Below are 19,903 nucleotides of genomic sequence, written 5' to 3'. Positions count from 1 at the left end.
TTAAACAATCTGGCAGTAATAATTGTCGAAACAATTTCACTCGAGCTGCGCCCTCGTGAAATTATTACATCTGATGTATAACCACCTATCATGCATAAATAATGTTAAAACACTGCATTGGTGTAAATTATTTCTTAATTACTGTATCACTAGAATTAAATATTTCTAGAAATATTTACAAAATGTTGGACAGCTGGTATTGTTCAGTATAATGCTTTGATTCAGTAAAACAGTTCTCTTTCAATAGCAAAATGTTTTTTTCCTCTAAAAAATACTGTTTACAATAAATAAAGTTTAAATCATCATGCATTTTCCTATTCTGTACTTAGATTAATGTTGAGTACAGAAAACAGTGTTTCAATTTATTTTTTGCCCAATGAAGCTTCAATACTTCAATTATTGAGAAATATACATATATAAGTTGGAAAGCTTGTTTCAAGATCTAGCCTCTCAAAACAGTATAATTAAATAACTTAACCTGACTAAATAATCTATTATAAGAGTTTAAGTCTCAGTTACACTACACCATATAGCGTTAACGGATGTTTACAAAATTTTCAATCCGTTTGTGTCCATTCGCATGCGTTTCTTTTCCGTTTCTCATGCGGCACCTGCACTCCTTGTTCTGCGAAATTCGTTCCATCCAGTGGAAGGTTTTCTCAGCATGTTCAAAATTTAGAACGTACACCACTGGACAAAGTTGTCCGTTAGATGTATGGTAGCAATGCCCTTACAGAAGAAAAAGGCCTGCTGCGTACTCTTGCTGTGTACATACAGCGTATATGATGCGTACATGATGTGTACTGAAATCAATAGTACGCAGGATATACACCGCACATACACCGATAGTACGTTTGTAGTACACTTTTGACATGCAAATGAGCTCTGCCACGTACTTGCTGCGTACATGCTGTGGACTACATAGTACACAGGATGTACGCTGGAGGAATTTAGTATGCGAGAAATAGTACGCAGCATGTACGCGGCACATACACTTTTCACATGCAAATGAGCCTGCGGTGTACTACCCCTGCGGCGTACATGCTGTGTACTACCCCTGCGGCGTACATGCTGTGTACTCCTGCGGCGTACATGCTGTGTACTCCTGGCCCGAGTCCTGCGGCGTACATGCTGTGTACTCCTGCTGCATACATGCTGTGTACTCTTGTGGCGAAACTGCTGTGATAATGTAAATTCCTTACCCCACCAACTTTTGTATGCAAATGCTGATCATTTGGACAGAAAAAAACAGAAAAAAGATAAGTGACATGCATCATTAAGTATTTACCCTTACCAAAATAATGTAGATTGATGTTATCAAATAAATTAGTATGCTTTTCTCCATCCACTTTTCAATGAAATAAATCAATTTTTGTAGCATGTAATTTGGTAAACATTTGAAGAAAATGGCGTAACTGCATCAAGGGGAAACAACTTTAATGCAACTAAATATAAGTGTTATGATTTATTATAGACGATGTGTGCGTAGTATGTATTTATTTTGATTAAAATCCATCTGAGAACAATCTAGGACTGGAATTATATAAGCATTTTTACACTTTTACGTCCGTAAAAAGTAGCGCACCAAAAAATTTTGGATTGATTTTTTCCACTGGGGCAAGCGCAATTAGCCAAAAAACGTTCTGAAAATATACGAGCGGCAAATCCGATAAACAACTTTTTAATTTGGTGAGGCCTTAATGAGTTAACATAATGAGCATTAAAGCCTTTATAAAAACATGATAGAGTGGTGTTTTGCTTAAGAGTATTCAAAAAACAGTGAGAGCTATTAATTCTTCTCATTCGGGCGCTGTTGAGGCATTATCTTGGTAATTATTTCATGTATTACAAAATGTAATGCAACGAAGTTCAAATAAGGCTTTTCAATTATCCAAGTTAGAAAGCTCCAGGATTAATTCAAAATGAAAAAGAATATATTTTTACACTGCATGCAAGGTGCAGCTCAGAAATCACTAAGATGTAAGCTTCACAAATGAACATTGCAAATAGTTTGGCAAATTTTTATTGTTCAGAATACCGGTAATCTGAACTATTCTATGCTATTAAGATAAAAGTTACTCGCAAATCAAGTTCTTGCTTCCAAAAAAAAAAAAAATGTACAAATCCTTCCTGCATGAAGTCCCTCCCGCGTATATGAAGTTTACTTCAGACTTTACCTTATAAAAAAAAACTAAGTATAAATGCCAAAAGAAATTGTACAAGTCTTTCCCGCGTATATGAAGTGTACTGCACAAATTTCAAAGTATCTGCGGTGTACATGCAGTGTACTATTTTCTTGTACAAGTCCCTCCTGCGTACATGCAGTGTACTCCCTTAAATTTTCAGAGTCTGTGCTGCGTACTTGAAGTGTACTAGTGACCTCCTGCGTACATGCTGTGTACTCGTCGAAATAGTACACGGCATGTACGCGGCATGCGGTGTATGTAAAATGTACTCCTCTGGCGTACTACTGTGTTCGCGGCATATACACAGCAAATACGCAGCATGTACGCCACAGAGGCTTGCTTCTGTAAGGGTGCACTGATATGCGTTTTGTTTGTTACTCGTGCGTTCCATATTCTGAACTTAACCGGTTCGCATCCGTTCTTGTCAGGTTCGCATTCTTGTAACTGTCAAGAACGTTTTTTCAGTTTCTCATACGTTGCGCTTTTATTTTACACAGTACAAGTCTGTTACTAGTACGGTGATATCCGTTAATTGAACGTTGTCCTCCTGTATATATGGGTAAATCTTGCGGTCATTGTGTGTTTTATGCGCCCGATACACCGATCGCAAGAGCATCGAGCAGCAGCAGGGAATGCCTTTCGTCACCGGATAACTTTCTGTCACAGTTTTTATATACATTTGGCGTCCGTTAACGCTATACGGTGTAGTGTGACTTACACATAAGGAGTTAATGTCAATCTACGCCACATTGCCATTTCTTTGCAGTGCAGGTCATGCATACTAATAACATACACTACAAATCAGACTGTCATTGTATAACATAGATTCCACTTTAATATTAGGTTTAGATGTTTCTTCAAGATATATTGATGATTTTAAGTTTTTATTTGGTTACAAAAATGAAACAGTTTCCAGAGATATAGCTTTATTTTCAGTGTGGAATTGTCAATCATATTCTCTGTGACATGCTGGCATTAATCAACAGTCACTTTAGGTGACACTGAACCTTTTCAAGATCATTAAACTTTGATTCCAAAGATTTCATTACATGTTCTATGAAATTCTCCAGATATCACTATAATTATACAGGCAGTTTACCAACAATAACATAAGATACATGTGTTCCTAATAATTTGCTGAAAGCCATGGTCATGCAGTCATTTCAGTTTCATCATTATAGCAGTTACTGTAATGGCTGTGTTAAATGTCATTGAACACTACTGATTTATAAGTTGTATTATACTGTACTGTTTGTAATCTAAAAACTCATAACAATATATGAGTAAATTTATGAATACTTAAAAAGTACACAGATTTTCCTAAAAAACCTATGTTTTTGTTATCCAGAACAGTAATCACCAGAAGCTCCGATATATGCATTCATTCACTGTTACTGGAGACATACAGAAAATGTGGTTAAGAAATTTCAAAAGACACTTAGTTGACAAGGTTTAAGTTAACTGTGAAATGACAAAAAGATAAGCAATCAATCTAAATTCCAGTCCAAGATGAACTTATTCATATATTCTTGTGATTCAATCATTTACTATGAAAATGCTACAGTACAATTGTATACTGTGATTCACATTAAACAAGAACTGTACAACTGTACAAACAGTCATAACTTGCCGATCGGCTGCTGAAATAAGAATAAGGTCATTGTATTTGGCAGGCATCGTGGGATCAGATTCTCTGTAAGCTGTTGCAACCGAGTATACTGCTTGGATCAGGGGGTGTTTCATTTGTACACCTGACCCAAGAGGCAAGATTTACAACACGCTAGTCAGAACTAGTGCAGTTGTACATATAGAAATACTTTTTGAGTTTAAATAATTATATTTCACTAATGTATACTTTTCCCTGTCCTCATTTAGATAAAAAATCTTGAGACATTAATGTTTGAAATAAAAAAAAATCAGACAATTTCATCTGAAGAACTTTAAATGCATTCTGTCACTTAGCACTTTTTCACAGTAACAATATTTGGTTTACAGCCACATGTTTACTGTGAAAAGTACCAAATGAAAAAAAAGATTCGAAGAATAAAAATCAACTGTTTGTCAAATAAAATAATAATCCTTTATACCAGATACTGATAATGATATCATACTTAAAAAGAAACCAACTAAAATGTCACAATTATTGAAAAATATTTGTCACTTGGTACATATACTGAGTGCAAACTTGATATAGTTCGGTGCGAAAAAGCGCCAAGTGACGTAAGGCACTTAGCACTGTGTCGCATTCAAATGGTATATCATTTTCACTTAGCACTTTTTGACCATTTTGTTATAAATTCATTTAATGACTTGCTATAATCTTGATATTTTTACAGGACATGGCCAAGGTCATAAACACTTGATATATGAAAAAAAAGTGATTTTTTCAAAAAATGTCACTTAGCACTGTTGCATTCACCCCTCGATATATGGTAGTCTAGTTTGGCTAATTCAAGCGCCATCGAAGTATTATTTATTCAGTCTGGACCATTAGAAGTATTACTGGCATGTAATGGTATAATGAGCCACAAGAATGTTGCATTCTGAATTCTGTACCTTTGCAGATTGGTTCTGTCATACAAATCCATGATTGGAAACTCCATATACGTATGAGGGACCTGGAGATGGTAACGGGTGTGCATCTGAGAGACAAACTCAAGGCCTGAGGTGTTGCCACTTGTGGCAAAAGTTTTCGTTTTCAAGTGGAGCCTAGTGTTACTAAAATCTTCAGGTGCGCTATGATGAGGATTGACTCTCTGTCTGACAATGAGAGGAAAACACTTGATGGTAATTAGTTAATATATCCAATAATTATGTCTTATACTGTTCTTTATAAGAAAAGGATCCCATTGTTTAACTGATTACCCAGCACCCTCTTACCCAGGTATCATCTGTTTTAAGCAATACTAGTTTAACTGATTCTAGTATGTCGTGTTAGAATTGAAATAACAAATTCCCAAGTGTGATTTATCGTAGAATGACCCACGCTTTTTGTTCTTATGCGAAACAATATACCACTCATGCCTATGGCCTTCGTGATATATTCTTACAAATAAGAACTTAAAACACAGGTTATTCACAATAAACCATGTTTGGGAACTTATTTCTTAAATAATTACAGCTTTAACAGAATGCCCATCCACAAACACAGGCCAAGCAAACTAATTCTGAACAACTCACTACTCCTACAACACAATCATCCCTGCCATGCCCTGCAACAGCAACACTCCACACATCAATACCAGCTCCAAGAAAACCACCAATTCCAGCAAAACGCAAACAGAGGACGCCACCTTCAAGCCCTTCACTAGACTCAACACCCTCACAAGCAGCCTCAACCGCACCACTAGCAACAGATTAACCAACGACAACAGCCTGCACAACATCAACACCAATCACAACAGCAGCAACATCAACACAAATCACAACAGCAGCAACATCAACACCAATCACAACAGTAACAACATCAACACCAATCACAACAGCAGCAACATCAACACCAATCACAACAGCAGCAACATCAACACCAATCACAACAGCAGCAACATCAACACCAATCACAACAGTAACAACAACAACACCAATCACAACAGCAGCAACATCAACACCAATCACAACAGCAGCAACATCAACACCAATCACAACAGTAACAACAACAACACCAATCACAACAGCAGCAACATCAACACAAATCACAACAGCAGCAACATCAACACCAATCACAACAGTAACAACATCAACACCAATCACAACAGCAGCAACATCAACACCAATCACAACAGTAACAACATCAACACCAATCACAACAGCAGCAACATCAACACCAATCACAACAGCAGCAACATCAACACCAATCACAACAGTAACAACATCAACACCAATCACAACAGCAGCAACATCAACACCAATCACAACAGTAACAACATCAACACCAATCACAACAGCAGCAACATCAACACCAATCACAACAGCAGCAACATCAACACCAATCACAACAGTAACAACATCAACACCAATCACAACAGCAGCAACATCAACACCAATCACAACAGTAACAACATCAACACCAATCACAACAGCAGCAACATCAACACCAATCACAACAGTAACAACATCAACACCAATCACAACAGCAGCAACATCAACACCAATCACAACAGTAACAACATCAACACCAATCACAACAGCAGCAACATCAACACCAATCACAACAGCAGCAACATCAACACCAATCACAACAGTAACAACATCAACACCAATCACAACAGCAGCAACATCAACACCAATCACAACAGTAACAACATCAACACCAATCACAACAGCAGCAACATCAACACCAATCACAACAGTAACAACATCAACACCAATCACAACAGCAGCAACATCAACACCAATCACAACAGTAACAACATCAACACCAATCACAACAGCAACAACATCAACACCAATCACAACAGTAACAACAACAACACCAATCACAACAGCAGCAACATCAACACCAATCACAACAGCAGCAACATCAACACAAATCACAACAGCAGCAACATCAACACAAATCACAACAGCAGCAACATCAACACAAATCACAACAGCAGCAACATCAACACCAATCACAACAGCAGCAACATCAACACCAATCACAACAGTAACAACATCAACACAAATCACAACAGCAGCAACATCAACACAAATCACAACAGCAGCAACATCAACACAAATCACAACAGCAGCAACATCAACACCAATCACAACAGCAGCAACATCAACACCAATCACAACAGTAACAACATCAACACAAATCACAACAGCAGCAACATCAACACAAATCACAACAGCAGCAACATCAACACCAATCACAACAGCAGCAACATCAACACCAATCACAACAGTAACAACATCAACACCAATCACAACAGTAGCAACATCAACACCAATCACAACAGCAGCAACATCAACACCAATCACAACAGCAGCAACATCAACACAAATCACAACAGTAACAACAACAACACCAATCACAACAGCAGCAACATCAACACCAATCACAACAGCAGCAACATCAACACCAATCACAACAGCAGCAACATCAACACCAATCACAACAGCAGCAACAACAACACCAATCACAACAGTAACAACAACAACACCAATCACAACAGCAGCAACATCAACACAAATCACAACAGTAACAACAACAACACCAATCACAACAGCAGCAACATCAACACCAATCACAACAGTAACAACAACAACACCAATCACAACAGTAACAACAACAACACCAATCACAACAGCAGCAACATCAACACCAATCACAACAGCAGCAACATCAACACAAATCACAACAGCAGCAACATCAACACAAATCACAACAGCAGCAACATCAACACCAATCACAACAGTAACAACAACAACACCAATCACAACAGCAACAAGACCAGCTTCAAAGAAAATCTGTAAGATTTTGCTAAGCTATGACGGGGACTATATTGGAAGTTTAGTACTTTTTTTATTGTCCCCGAGGAAATTAGCAATTGTTATAATTATTATGGTAAATATTTATGCATACAACAACTTAACATTGCAAACTGATCTTTAAAAAAGCTGCAACCTATCTGAAATGCAACTGAAATCAACAAAAATTGTTGTATTTGTCAAAAATTGTTTGTTTTGTTTATTTTGGGTTTAACGTCATTTTTCAACAGTATTTCAGTCATGTAACGGCGGGCAGTTAACCTAACCAGTGTTCCTGGATTCTGTACCAGTACAAACCTGTTCTCTGCAAGTAACTGCCAACTTCCCCACATGAATTATCAGTGAGTCTTCATAACAATATTACAGACTGAGTAATGATTTTGTCTTTACAGTTAAAGTGACAGCGAGCGAAGACAAATCAGATCACATGCCACTGGTAGGGCAAAGAATAGAACACACATAGAAAGTTGGAAGAAAGAAAATCATTTATTCAGGTAAGCTGTTAAAGGTACCAAATAAAGACAAATAAAAAAGCATAAATCTTAAACAAGAGGGTCATGATGACCCAGAATCGCTCACCTGAGTAATATGAGTCACATGTTTAAAATGGCAAACTGATGCTAAAATATTAGAAAGTAGGTCAGTAGGTCATATTCATGGTCACTGAAAGTCAGTTTTAAGATTGGTGTGCAAAACTACATATCATCCAAATTTTAAGGCTGTATCTTAAAAAACAAGAAAGTAGGTCAGTAGGTCAAGGTCACAGTCAGGTGACCCCCTTATTACTTTTCAGGTAATTATATTAAACAGTCAAGGAAATATGATAGATTTATTCCTATATAACTCATATAACAAATGACCCACAAGGTGGGGCCTCTTTTCACCCTAGGGGAATAATTTGAACAATCTTGTTAGACATCCACTAGGCAATGCTACATACCAAATATCAAAGGCCTAGGCCTTGAACTATCAGACAAGAAGATTTTTTTCCCTATATATGTCTATTTTAAATTTGGGACCCCCAGGGCAGGGCAGGGCCTCTTTTCACCCCAGGGGCATAATTTGAACACTTTTGGTAGAGGACCACAAGGCAATGCAATAAACCAAATATCAAAAGCATAGGGCTTGCAGTTTCAGGCAAGAAGATTTTTAAATTTTTTTCCTATATAAGTCTAAGCAAAACTTGAGACACCCAGGGCAGGGCCTCTTTTCACCCCAGGATTATAATTTGAATAATTTTGGTAGAGGCACTCAAGGCAATGCTACATACCAAATATCAAAGGCCTAGGTCTTGTGGTTTTAGATAAGAAGATTTTTAAAGTTTTTCCCTTTATAAGTCTATGTAAAGCTTGGGACACCTGGGACTCTTTTTACCCCAGGGGCATAATTTGAACAATCTTCATAGAGGACCATTTGATGATGTCAGTGCCAAATATCAAGGCTCTATGCCTTGCGGTTTTGGACAAGTAGATTTTTAAAGTTTTTCCTTTTGGTTGCCATGGCAACCAGAGTTCTGCATGGAATTCAATTATTTGAACAATTTTGAAAGGGGACCACCCAAGGATCATTCCTATGAAGTTTGATGTAATTTTGTCCAGTGGTTTTCAAGAAGAAGATTTTTTTAGAAAATGTTGACGGACGCACGACGGACGACAGACATTGAGCGGTCACAAAAGCTCATCATGAGCCTTTGGCTCAGGTGAGCTAAAAAAGACTACACATTTTGAAATATACATCTAAATATTACAATAGCCGTGCAATATTCCCTTCAATTCAAAACATGTACAGAGAAGCGAATGATGTTTTTTGTATTTTCTTAGACTGACATGGGTGGTCATTTTGTCCTACATTCATGTTTATTGTTTTTCCGTAACCAATCGGAAATTCTTCGGGATCACGTGATTTTATAATTAATTCAAACGAATGTCCGTTTAAAGACGCGTCACAAAATAAATGTATTTTGGTCTATTTCCATGATAGTAGTTATACATGATTTGCATGAAAAATATGAGATAAACAAGCTTTTAGTTTTAAATTGACTATGACATATATTAGGCCAAGACAATGTGTTTAATGTATAAAATTTTATTGAATTAATGTAGCAATCTGTACATAAATCAGTGTATGTAGCGATAGGAAATAGGCGCTTCCGCATAATCGGTATGTGTCGCGCACTAAACTGTTTACGTATGCACCGGTTACAAAATCGATGTGTTCCGGCACTCGCAGTCAGAAAGGTAAGTTTTATTTCTCAAAATATTCTGTTAAGTACTATTTGTCAATGTATAAATACATGTTCAGTCCAAACTTACGATATCAAAGATTGAATTTAACCCGGATTTTTTAGCAAAGCCATTTGAAATCATTGATTTTAAAGGTGTGTAGTTCTGTTCTGTCATAACTTGTGTTTACACGAATCTTCAAAATGTGCATATTTATGTGGGTTTCATTGGTGAACCAGTGGCGCATGGAAGCTAAATATACTGTTAATGGCAGTTGGTAAGTGGGAATGGTCAATTATTTATGATTTGTTTTTGGTTTGCAAAATAATCAAAATGTTAGTTTGACAGACGACAACAACAACAACTCGTTATAGTTTGTTTCAAGACATCTAGAAAATAGAATAATAGAATCATTTTGATTTTCTTCCATGATACAAACGGGAGCATATTATGATCTGTTTGTTGGATGATTTTAACATAATGTTTTAACTGAAAATTGTTTTATGGTACTAGAAAAGGGTATTGCAGTTTTTCCTTGACTACCTCTTTCGGATAAAATTTATTTCGGATGTAATATTTGGCTACTGTAGTATTATGTTTTTTCTTATGTTTAAAAAAATGAGACATGCTGGTCAGTTTTTCTGATTTTATTTTGTTATAAGTTATACACATTAAAATAATGTGTGTGTCATTAGGATAAAAATAGAGCTGCATTTGGCAACATAGTAAAGATTGGAAGATTTTTTTTGGAGATACCAAGGAGACGCCCCGGTATATCCTGGAACTTAGGGCTGGATACACAACCGGTAGGGGGGCACATGAGTCTAACGACTAGAGTCTCCGAAAGGAGGTACATCAGATAGATTACACAATGGAGTGTTTCATATGATAAATTACGTTTTAATTTTATTAATTACTTTGTATATTTCAGAAGCTGTGCGTTCACTGTTTGCACATTGAATGATTGACAGCATTGGATAAATAATGCTCTATTGGATAAATACCTAAGAAAATAACATTTCAATATTTAAGGCAAATGATTTATACATTTGAAAGGATATGTAAATTCAAACTATTTTAGAGAATTTATAAATGACTGCCTCCTTTGTAAAACAAGATTTTATTTTTATTTTTAAAATGATTTTTACTGTTATGCTCAACAGTTAACATAAGAGAATAAAAAATACATGTGATATCAATGTCTATTTGCATGTGATCTCCTTTTAAACTGCCATTTTACTAACTTAAATATGGACGTTAAAAAAATTAAAACGGAGGATAGGTAGTTTTAGGTAATAAGGCCTTAAAAGGGTCTTAAGTTTTAGATATGAAGATAAAACTATATTCCTTTATTTTTATCTTTATGCAATTAAACCTGTCATTACCAGTCAGGTAAAAGAGAGAAAACTGTTTAGTACATTTGGCCAAATTACAAAGAGAAAATTAAAAGCTGCTTAATGAAGATTTACTATGCTATTGCACAGATTTGATTGCATAGAAGAGCACAAACAATGCTATACTGATGAGCGATACTTTTTTTTAAACAAAGTTGTCATTTTCCCCTTAATTTTCATCTTTTTGTGTACATGTTCTTTGAATGGTAGAAGGCTTATAATAAGAACTTGGATACCACACATCTGTTAATTTTTCAATGAACATGATTGTATGAATTCACCACACTATTAACTTAAAACAAGAGCTGTCTCCATAGGATGACACATGCCCCCGATGGCACTCTGAATGAATAGTTATGGCCGATGTTAGAGTTTAGGACCTTTGACCTACGGACCTGGGTCTTGAGCGCGACACGTCGTCTTACTGTGGTACACATTCATGCCCAATGATTTTAAAATCCATGCATGAATGACAAAGATATGGACCGGACACGCCCATCAATGCACTATCATGAAATATGACCTTTAACGTCTAAGTGTGACCTTGACCTTTCAGCTACGGACCTGGGTCTTGCGCGCAACACGTCGTCTTACTGTGGTACACATTCATGCCAAGTTATTTGAAAATCCATCCATGGATGACAAAGATATGGACCGGACACGAATGCACTATCATGAAAAATGACCTTAAACATCTAAGTGTGACCTTGACCTTTGAGCTACGGACCTGGGTCTTGCGTGCGACACGTCGTCTTACTGTGGTACACATTCAGGCCAAGTTATTTGAAAATCCATCCATTGATGACAAAGATATTGACCGGACACGAATGCAGTATCATGAAAAATGACCTTTAACATCTAAGTGTGACCTTGACCTTTGAGCTACAGACCTGGGTCTTGCGCGCGACACGTCGTCTTACTGAGGTACACATTCATGCCAAGTTATTTGAAAATCCATCCATCGATGACAAAGATATGGACCGGACATGAAAATTGCGGACAGACAGACTGACAGACCGACAGACTGACAGACGGTTCAAAAACTATATGCCTCCCTTCGGGGGCATAAAAACTCTTTTTTCAATAACATTATGCACATTTGGTATTAAGATATTATACTGACAGATATAAACACTGATAATGTTTAGACTCACTTCCCTTGGGACAATGGTTTAATTCTGATGTTGTTTTTAATGGATAAAGATTCTAATCAAATTTTGAGATGTATCAGACATTTGTTTTTTTTACTGCAAAATAGTAACAGTTTATGTATTTCTTCCCCTCAATACCCAATACATTGACTTCAAATAAGTAATTTGTCACTTGATTATATTTGTAGTAAGACTGAGTAATGAATAACCATTCAGATGCTGAATATGTGTTTATATGTGCATCTTATAATGTCTCATTTATTTTTCAGAATAAATATGAAGATCATAGTGTGTTTGATGTAAGCATAGACGAGGTGTGTGAGGACCTGAGAAATGGTACGCTTCAGTTCATATAGGTATTGTATAAGGGTTATAAGTTGACATTCGGATAATTTAGATAAGCAAGGAAACATCAACAATCCTCAATAGCTACCAGTAAATGTATGAAAATAAAGTAGCCAGTGTGTTTTAATAACATTATATTGTTTATCTGCAAAAGTAACATATGAAAACCAAAATTCATGCGTATTAAATAAATTATTTGAGCAGCGCCATGAGAAAACCATCATAGTGGCTTTGCGACCAGCATGGATCCAGACCAGACTGCGCATTTGCGAAGTTTGGTCAGGATCCATGCTGTTTGCTTTCAAAGCCTATTGCAATTAGAGAAACTGTTAGCGAACAGCATGGATCCTGACCAGACTGTGCGGATGCGCAGGCTGGTCTGGATCCATGCTGGCCGCTAATGCATTATATTCGTTTTATCGTGGTGCGGTTCATTTATAGAAAATCAATTTTTGTTCATTATTTTTGTATACATTTGGTGTTTATTTATTAAGTAAATGTTAATATATTCAATTTCAGATTTATTCCTTACTACCTTCCTGTCAACTATATCTTCCACAGCGTGATTCAATCTAGTCCCAATCCTTGACTCTGGTTACCTCACCAGATGGTCCGTCCACAGAGTCACAAGCAACAGATACTAAAACTTGGCAAAGTACATATACTTCAGTCTTCCAGAGGATATTGTTAACAATGATGATTTGATGTCAAAAAGAAAATGTATTTGAATAGCTATATTTCTATTGTGCATGCCTTCTTGTAACACTAAACCTACATTTGTAAATGTTCACCTGTATGAGAGGAGTGCCTTGCCCAAACCTTAGGTGCCTGTATCAAAGGTCAATGTCACACTTGGGTGTCAAAGGTCATTTTAGAGATTGTCCGGGCTGTAACTTTGCAATGCATAAACGGGCTTAAATGTTTGTCTCAGCTAGACAGTGTTGTGTTCAACTCCCACTCCTTTTGACCGCTGACGGGCTCGACATGTTTCCTGTGGGCATTTAGTTTATATTGCATAGACTGTGACTCAATGCAGACTTGGAGCGCGGGTATAAATTACAGACTCCGGTACATGGCGGATTAACTAAATTTGAACGAAAATATCTTAAATGTATATATTTTGTAACCATGGTGATACTAACCCTAACCTTTAGTCAGTATTTTATGCATATTGTACACTAAATGCATGCGGACATGCAAAAATATGCATATTCAAATATTCAAACACAAAAATGGACTATAGGTTATATAACACACTAAATAGTTGTTGTTCTTTATTCTATATAAAACTGACCTAATTCCAATGACCGCAGCACACATCAGGACCCATTTTAAATTTCTGTAACCTACATTTTCTTGAAGAATATTGTCAGTACGAACTAAAAATCAAAAGAAAAGTGGGGGTCATGTTTGATGCAAGAAAAATAATTTCAGTCAAACACACAAACTGCAAAATCAGCTAACAAATGAGACCCCAAATTATACTGGTGGTGTATGATCTACGTTTCCATGAAAAATTTTGTAATGTTGTTATTTCATTATGAAAATGCTACCTACTTGTCAAGCATACATCTGTCATGTGATTTTAGCAAAAGAATTGCAAAGAAAATAGGGAAAATAGCTCTACAGAGCAAAACAACTGAGGACTATTAGTATCCGCCATTATGCGACTACCATTTTTTTTCGCGCCATTTTTCTTTTTAGTGTCTGTATGCCAATAGCAAAACCAAGAGGTCATTTGGGTTCAAATTATGTTAAGGTTACTTCCCTTTGCAAAAAAGTGTAAAGCAAGCTAGAGTTGCAGTTCTTTCTTAATCACAGGAATGTTTTGTTAGAAGATAATTTGCAATAAAATATTAATTCAATTATGATAGATTGTAAATATATTTTGCTGTTTTAAGTATACTGAAGGACTTCCAAACATATTTCTATAATTTCTAATCTTTAATTCTGCAGTTGAAAAAATATTGTTCTATCTCTAGTGTATGTAGGTAAATTTCAATCACATTTTGTTTCTAAAGTGTAAGAAGTCTCAGCTACAAACTCTGGTTTTCATATAATACTCATTCGGGCTTTAGTAGTGGACCTTTAAACAAGCTATTTTAGGTTTGTACACTGGTTCTTGCAGATGTGGCTCTGGTGAGCTAAAAAGTTTCAAAATAAGATATTTATAGTAATATAAAAGGGAAGTAATTCAAAATTCTTTTATTGTAAGTGAACAAAAAAAGGATCTGCCAAATAAAATCAAGAGCATTGCAATGCAGAGCAATATACACAAAGTAAAGTCATATATGACCTTTGACCCCTAAGTGTGACCTTGACCTTGAAGCGAGTCATCCAAAACATGTGCTCTGCACGTCGTCTCGGGTGATGATCATTTGTGCAAGGTTTCTTTGAAATCCTTCAAGCAGTTCAAGAGTTACAAAACAGACACAAAACAAACTGATATGACCTAAGTGTGACCTTGACCTTGAAGCAAGACATCTAAAACATGCACTCTGCATGTTGTATTGGTGTGGTGAACATTTGTGTCAAGTTTCTTTGAAATCCTTCATGGGGTTCAAGAGTTACAGAGCAGTTACAAAATGGACATGAAACAAACTGATATGACCTTTGACCCCTAAGTGTGACCTTGACCTTGAAGCGAGATATCCAAGGAAAATCCTTCAAGAGGTTCAAGAGTTACAGAGCGGATACGAAATTGGCAACAGACAGATGGACAGATGGACAGACATCAGGGGTATAACATAATATGTCCCTTTGCGCATATATAAATGATCTACTAAATAAATATTTACTTTTTTTTTCTTTTCCAGGAATGGTCACAGATCTACTGAAGGGGGAGGTGAGGGCTATAGACGCTGTTTATCAAGTGAGGTACGACTGTGGCGATATAGAAGAATTGGACCTGTACAAGATCTACATGACGGTTCCCTTAGAACCATCAGTTAAATTATTAAAATGTTACACACAACAAGAAACATGCATTTAAGCATGTATCAATACATTGTTTGTTAAACAATTTGTTCAGTATATGCTAATAAATGAAATAAGAAGTTACATGACTCGTATCCTTTGTTTTTTTTTTCAATTTTAGTCTGTAAATTTGTACAAAACATGAATAAATAAATTATTGATACATTTGCTATGTACAATGCATAATGCATAATCCTTTTCAATCCTGTTCAATAGATACCCGGAAAAGTGCTCTTAGGTATTTAGAGACCGTACCAGAGCTCTTTGCATACTTTGATTTTTCAAAATATAGTAAAAGATAAATGCAAATATGAAAATATTTTTACCTGCAGCAAGAGTTGAATATCTAAGCTTTCAGAAAATATAATTTTTTATGTCAGTATGATAAATGGTCTGTGAGTTTTACTTGTTACAAATTCAGTCACATGAGATATTTCGGGATTCAATGAAGTTGCATATCTCATGCTTTTTTTAAGTCTCTGGTAATTCTCAATGACATAATCTCATTAATTACTTCTACAAGCACGTGCAAAGGTCAAGTCACATGACTGATCATATCTATTTTCCGTCAAGTACGGACTGATAACCATACGAAAAGGTATAGTTGTATAATAATATCAAAATTTAGAGTGCATGATTATATACACTGCAAGCTCAGATAGTATTTGGCTATAACTTATATTCTTTAAAGTTTACAAATTCTTTTTCTGTCTGCTTCCCATCCGTCATTTAGCAAATGTCCCCATTTCGCATTGCGTGTCCGTATTATGTAAAGATGATAAAAATAATGAAATATAAGAAGCAAAGAAATTCAAAGGTTTATACATGGTTAAAGTTCCTTGTTTTTTTATAATATTATTATTTTACGGAAACAATGTCAACGTCATTTTTATTGTTTAAATTATATTGAGATTATAATGATGCGCCATTGTCTATACTTATCAGAATCAATGTATCATATGTGTTCTTTTTGTCTATTTCAGGCTTTGTTCTGCTATGAACTCCAAAAGAAAGAACGCTCTGACATACCAAGGTCAGTCTGAGGCGAAACTGCTGGAAACATACAACACTGAATCATCAAAACGGGATAAAGTTGCATTTGAAACTGACGACGTGTGTGTCAAAATACTTAACATGTATCAATCAGTAATGAACACTGTATTTATTCCAGTCAGTACAATAGGAGACGGAAACTGCTTGTACAGGGCTGTTTCGTCTGTTGTTACAGGCAATGAAGATAACCATGTATTATCAAGACCAATATCACTGCTTTAGAACTCATAAACAATAGGTCATTTTATGATACCAAAAAACCTCACAATGATTTCATTAATGATTGCCGAATTGTTACAAGTGAATACGATAAATTAGTCCATGATGCAATCAAGGAAAACACATATAGTGAAATGGCACATATCATATATGCCCTCAGTGCTGCCCTGTGCAAACCGATACAATCATATTTTCCGCCGCAAATCAAACCAGAGCAGTCTGCAGTGTTAACTAGAACCGTCGTAGGTCAGGATGTGCCACAAGTTAGATCTTGCTCCACAGGTGATGTTAACGTGGAGCTCAATGAAAGCTCCGGTGACATTAACTACTTACTGAGCCAACCACTTTGTGCCGTTAATCAATAAAGGAACAATCCATGACAATATCAAAATAAGTGAAAAACAAGTTCCAGGAAACAAATTCTGAAGCTGAAATCAAACAAACTGAAGAACAATTGATAAACACTGACACTAGTGCTAATTTTGACTCATATCAACTTTTTGACAAATTACTGTAACACATCAGCCTCGTTTAGCCGAGGATATGGATGTGAAACTTTGGACGAACCTGTCACTCTATCCAATATTTCGGTACGTGACTTTGTGACAGGGTTGCCTGAAGCTTCAAATCCATCTCCTACCAAGGAATCTGACTCTGTTAGCGCTTCACAGGCTATGGAGTCAGACATGCATGGGGTGCTTGTTTCAGGGTTTCTCGACACCAGTAACATTATTGCCCATCTCCTGAAAGATGTCCCTGGCATAGCCAAAATTCCATCTGGGTCAAAAGAGAATGAATACTTTATATTGGATAACAAGGTCAATTCAGATAAGAGGTCAAATAAAAACCGTAGCGCATTTGCAGATGACTGGGGTGTTTGGAATTCTTCGTCCGGTGCCTCTCCAAAAACGCATTATATTTTGCAAGAGAATGGTGACCTTAGTGCAGTGTATTTAAGGCAAGGTTAATTTTGTTCCAAAAAGCAGGTCAAAAAACAAGTTGTATACACTCCCTTAAATCCTCAGCCTCGGAAAGAACAGATAGTTGTACTTCACCGCTACTATACAACTCTCAAGCAACATAATGGTTATAAAAAGAAAGTCACCTGGTTAGGAGAGGGGGGTCTTGAAAGTCCGTTGGCCATTGTAGAATACGTTGGGAAATTTCCTGGGCACGCACCCCACGGCTTATCTCAAAACGACCAACAACAATACGTATGCAAACCCGACTATGTGATGGACAACATTGAAAAAATGACAGAACAGAAATGTAAACCTGCGGACATATACTTGACACTGAAGGACAAATACGACCAAACGACAAGACCTGAGATAGACACAATTTACCAGAAAGCTCGTTACGTTAAGTCAAAGACAGCTGAAGACAACGGACAATTACTTACCACAAACATTGCAGACCAGATATGCCATCTGGACAATTTGGTTACAGACAATGACAATTTCGTACAGGCCTCAATCAGGACTGGTGGTAAAACCCCGACATTCTTACTCTATACAGACGAACAAATTGATGAAATCAAGACAATATGTTGCTCTGGACAGACTGCTCTAGGCGTGAACAAGACCTTCAACCTATGTTAAAGATGCACGTGATGGTCACTTGTTTCAAGCAGTTGACAGTGACCGGTGACAAGACGAACGAACCGCCACTGTTCATTGGACCCATGTTCATCCATGACAATAGTGACTATGAGACATATAGTCACTTTTTTCACCGTCTTAGACTGAAGTTGGGGAGGAACCTAGCGAAACTCGTTATAGGCTCCGATGAAAAACAGGCAATGGTCAAGGCCATCGTGACTGAGTTTTCATGCTCTAGTCATGTTTTATGTACTAGACATTTGAAAGAAAACACCAGACAGCACTTGATTGACGAGGGGGTTCCGATTGCAGAGAGGGAGGTCATTATGGAGAAAATATTTGGGACAGACGGACTTCTGAACGCAACAGACGATGCTAGCTTTGACACTCTTAGTGACAACATTGTAGAATACTGTACAAATTTTTCCAGTAAATTTGTGCCATACTTTCGCAAAAGACTTCAACCAAACCTAAAATCCAAAGTTAATGAACCAATGAGAGAAGGCTTAATCCCCAGCACTGGTCTTTACAAAATCATATGCAACCATAATTTGATTATGTTTAATAATATAATTATTTATAAAATAATTTTCAAATAAAACAAACTTGTGACAACAATGACATTTAATACTATTCGATTACTTTATCAAAGGGAAGTAACTCGGTATACAATTATCACTCGCTTTGATAAAATCCAAATTAAACCACTTTAAATTTGACAAATTTCTTCAAAATTTCGTCTGTTAAACTATTTTATTATATGCTATCAGTATATATTAATTAAATTAACTTAAATTTCATAACAGTAATATTTTTAGAAGTTTTCGGTAATGAAGTAGTTTTCGGTATTCCCAAGTACTCGTTTTTACAAGTGCACCGGTTAGGATTAAGAAATGTAAACAACGGACTCTGTCAATGAATCATTGGAATGAATAAATGATAGTCGATCATAGTCAAAATACTGATTGACAGTGAATGCTAATGACTTCAATTGTTGCAGAAAGGTATTTAGTTTGTAACTGTAATTTCCAATCAATTAAAATCCTCTAAAAACTGGTAAAATGATTGCTTATATTTGGACAAAGCTCACTATCTTTGCCGTTCGCCTGCTGCTAAAGGGCAAATATAAAAGATTCAGTGTAAGTTATATTTCACTGGTACTACCAGTTATTAAGTTCATACTCTATAAAACATGTCAGAGAAATTTGGGCACTTTTGACCGATTGAAACGTTGGCAACATAAGATTATATTTTTTGCCATTAGGTAACAAAGCGAATACA

The 19,903-nt window shown here is 36.3% G+C and overlaps 1 protein-coding gene across 1 annotated transcript; it reads left to right on the top strand.

Annotated features, from left to right (window-relative positions):
* The first annotated feature begins 4,927 nt into the window (after window positions 1-4,927).
* LOC128549354 (uncharacterized) lies at window positions 4,928-18,622 on the top strand. Its single transcript, XM_053525967.1, has 7 exons — window positions 4,928-4,973; window positions 5,834-7,182; window positions 12,698-12,764; window positions 15,590-15,683; window positions 16,733-16,782; window positions 17,547-17,839; window positions 18,047-18,622. The coding sequence occupies exons 1-7, from the start codon at window positions 4,928-4,930 to the stop codon at window positions 18,620-18,622; spliced, it is 2,475 nt and encodes an 824-aa protein (XP_053381942.1).
* Window positions 18,623-19,903: the final 1,281 nt, after the last annotated feature.

Source organism: Mercenaria mercenaria, chromosome 16 (genome assembly GCF_021730395.1).
Source record: "Mercenaria mercenaria strain notata chromosome 16, MADL_Memer_1, whole genome shotgun sequence".
Classification (NCBI taxonomy): Eukaryota; Metazoa; Mollusca; class Bivalvia; order Venerida; family Veneridae; genus Mercenaria; species Mercenaria mercenaria.
The sequence above is the reverse complement of the archived record's forward strand: the minus strand, read 5'-3'. Positions and strand labels throughout refer to the sequence as shown.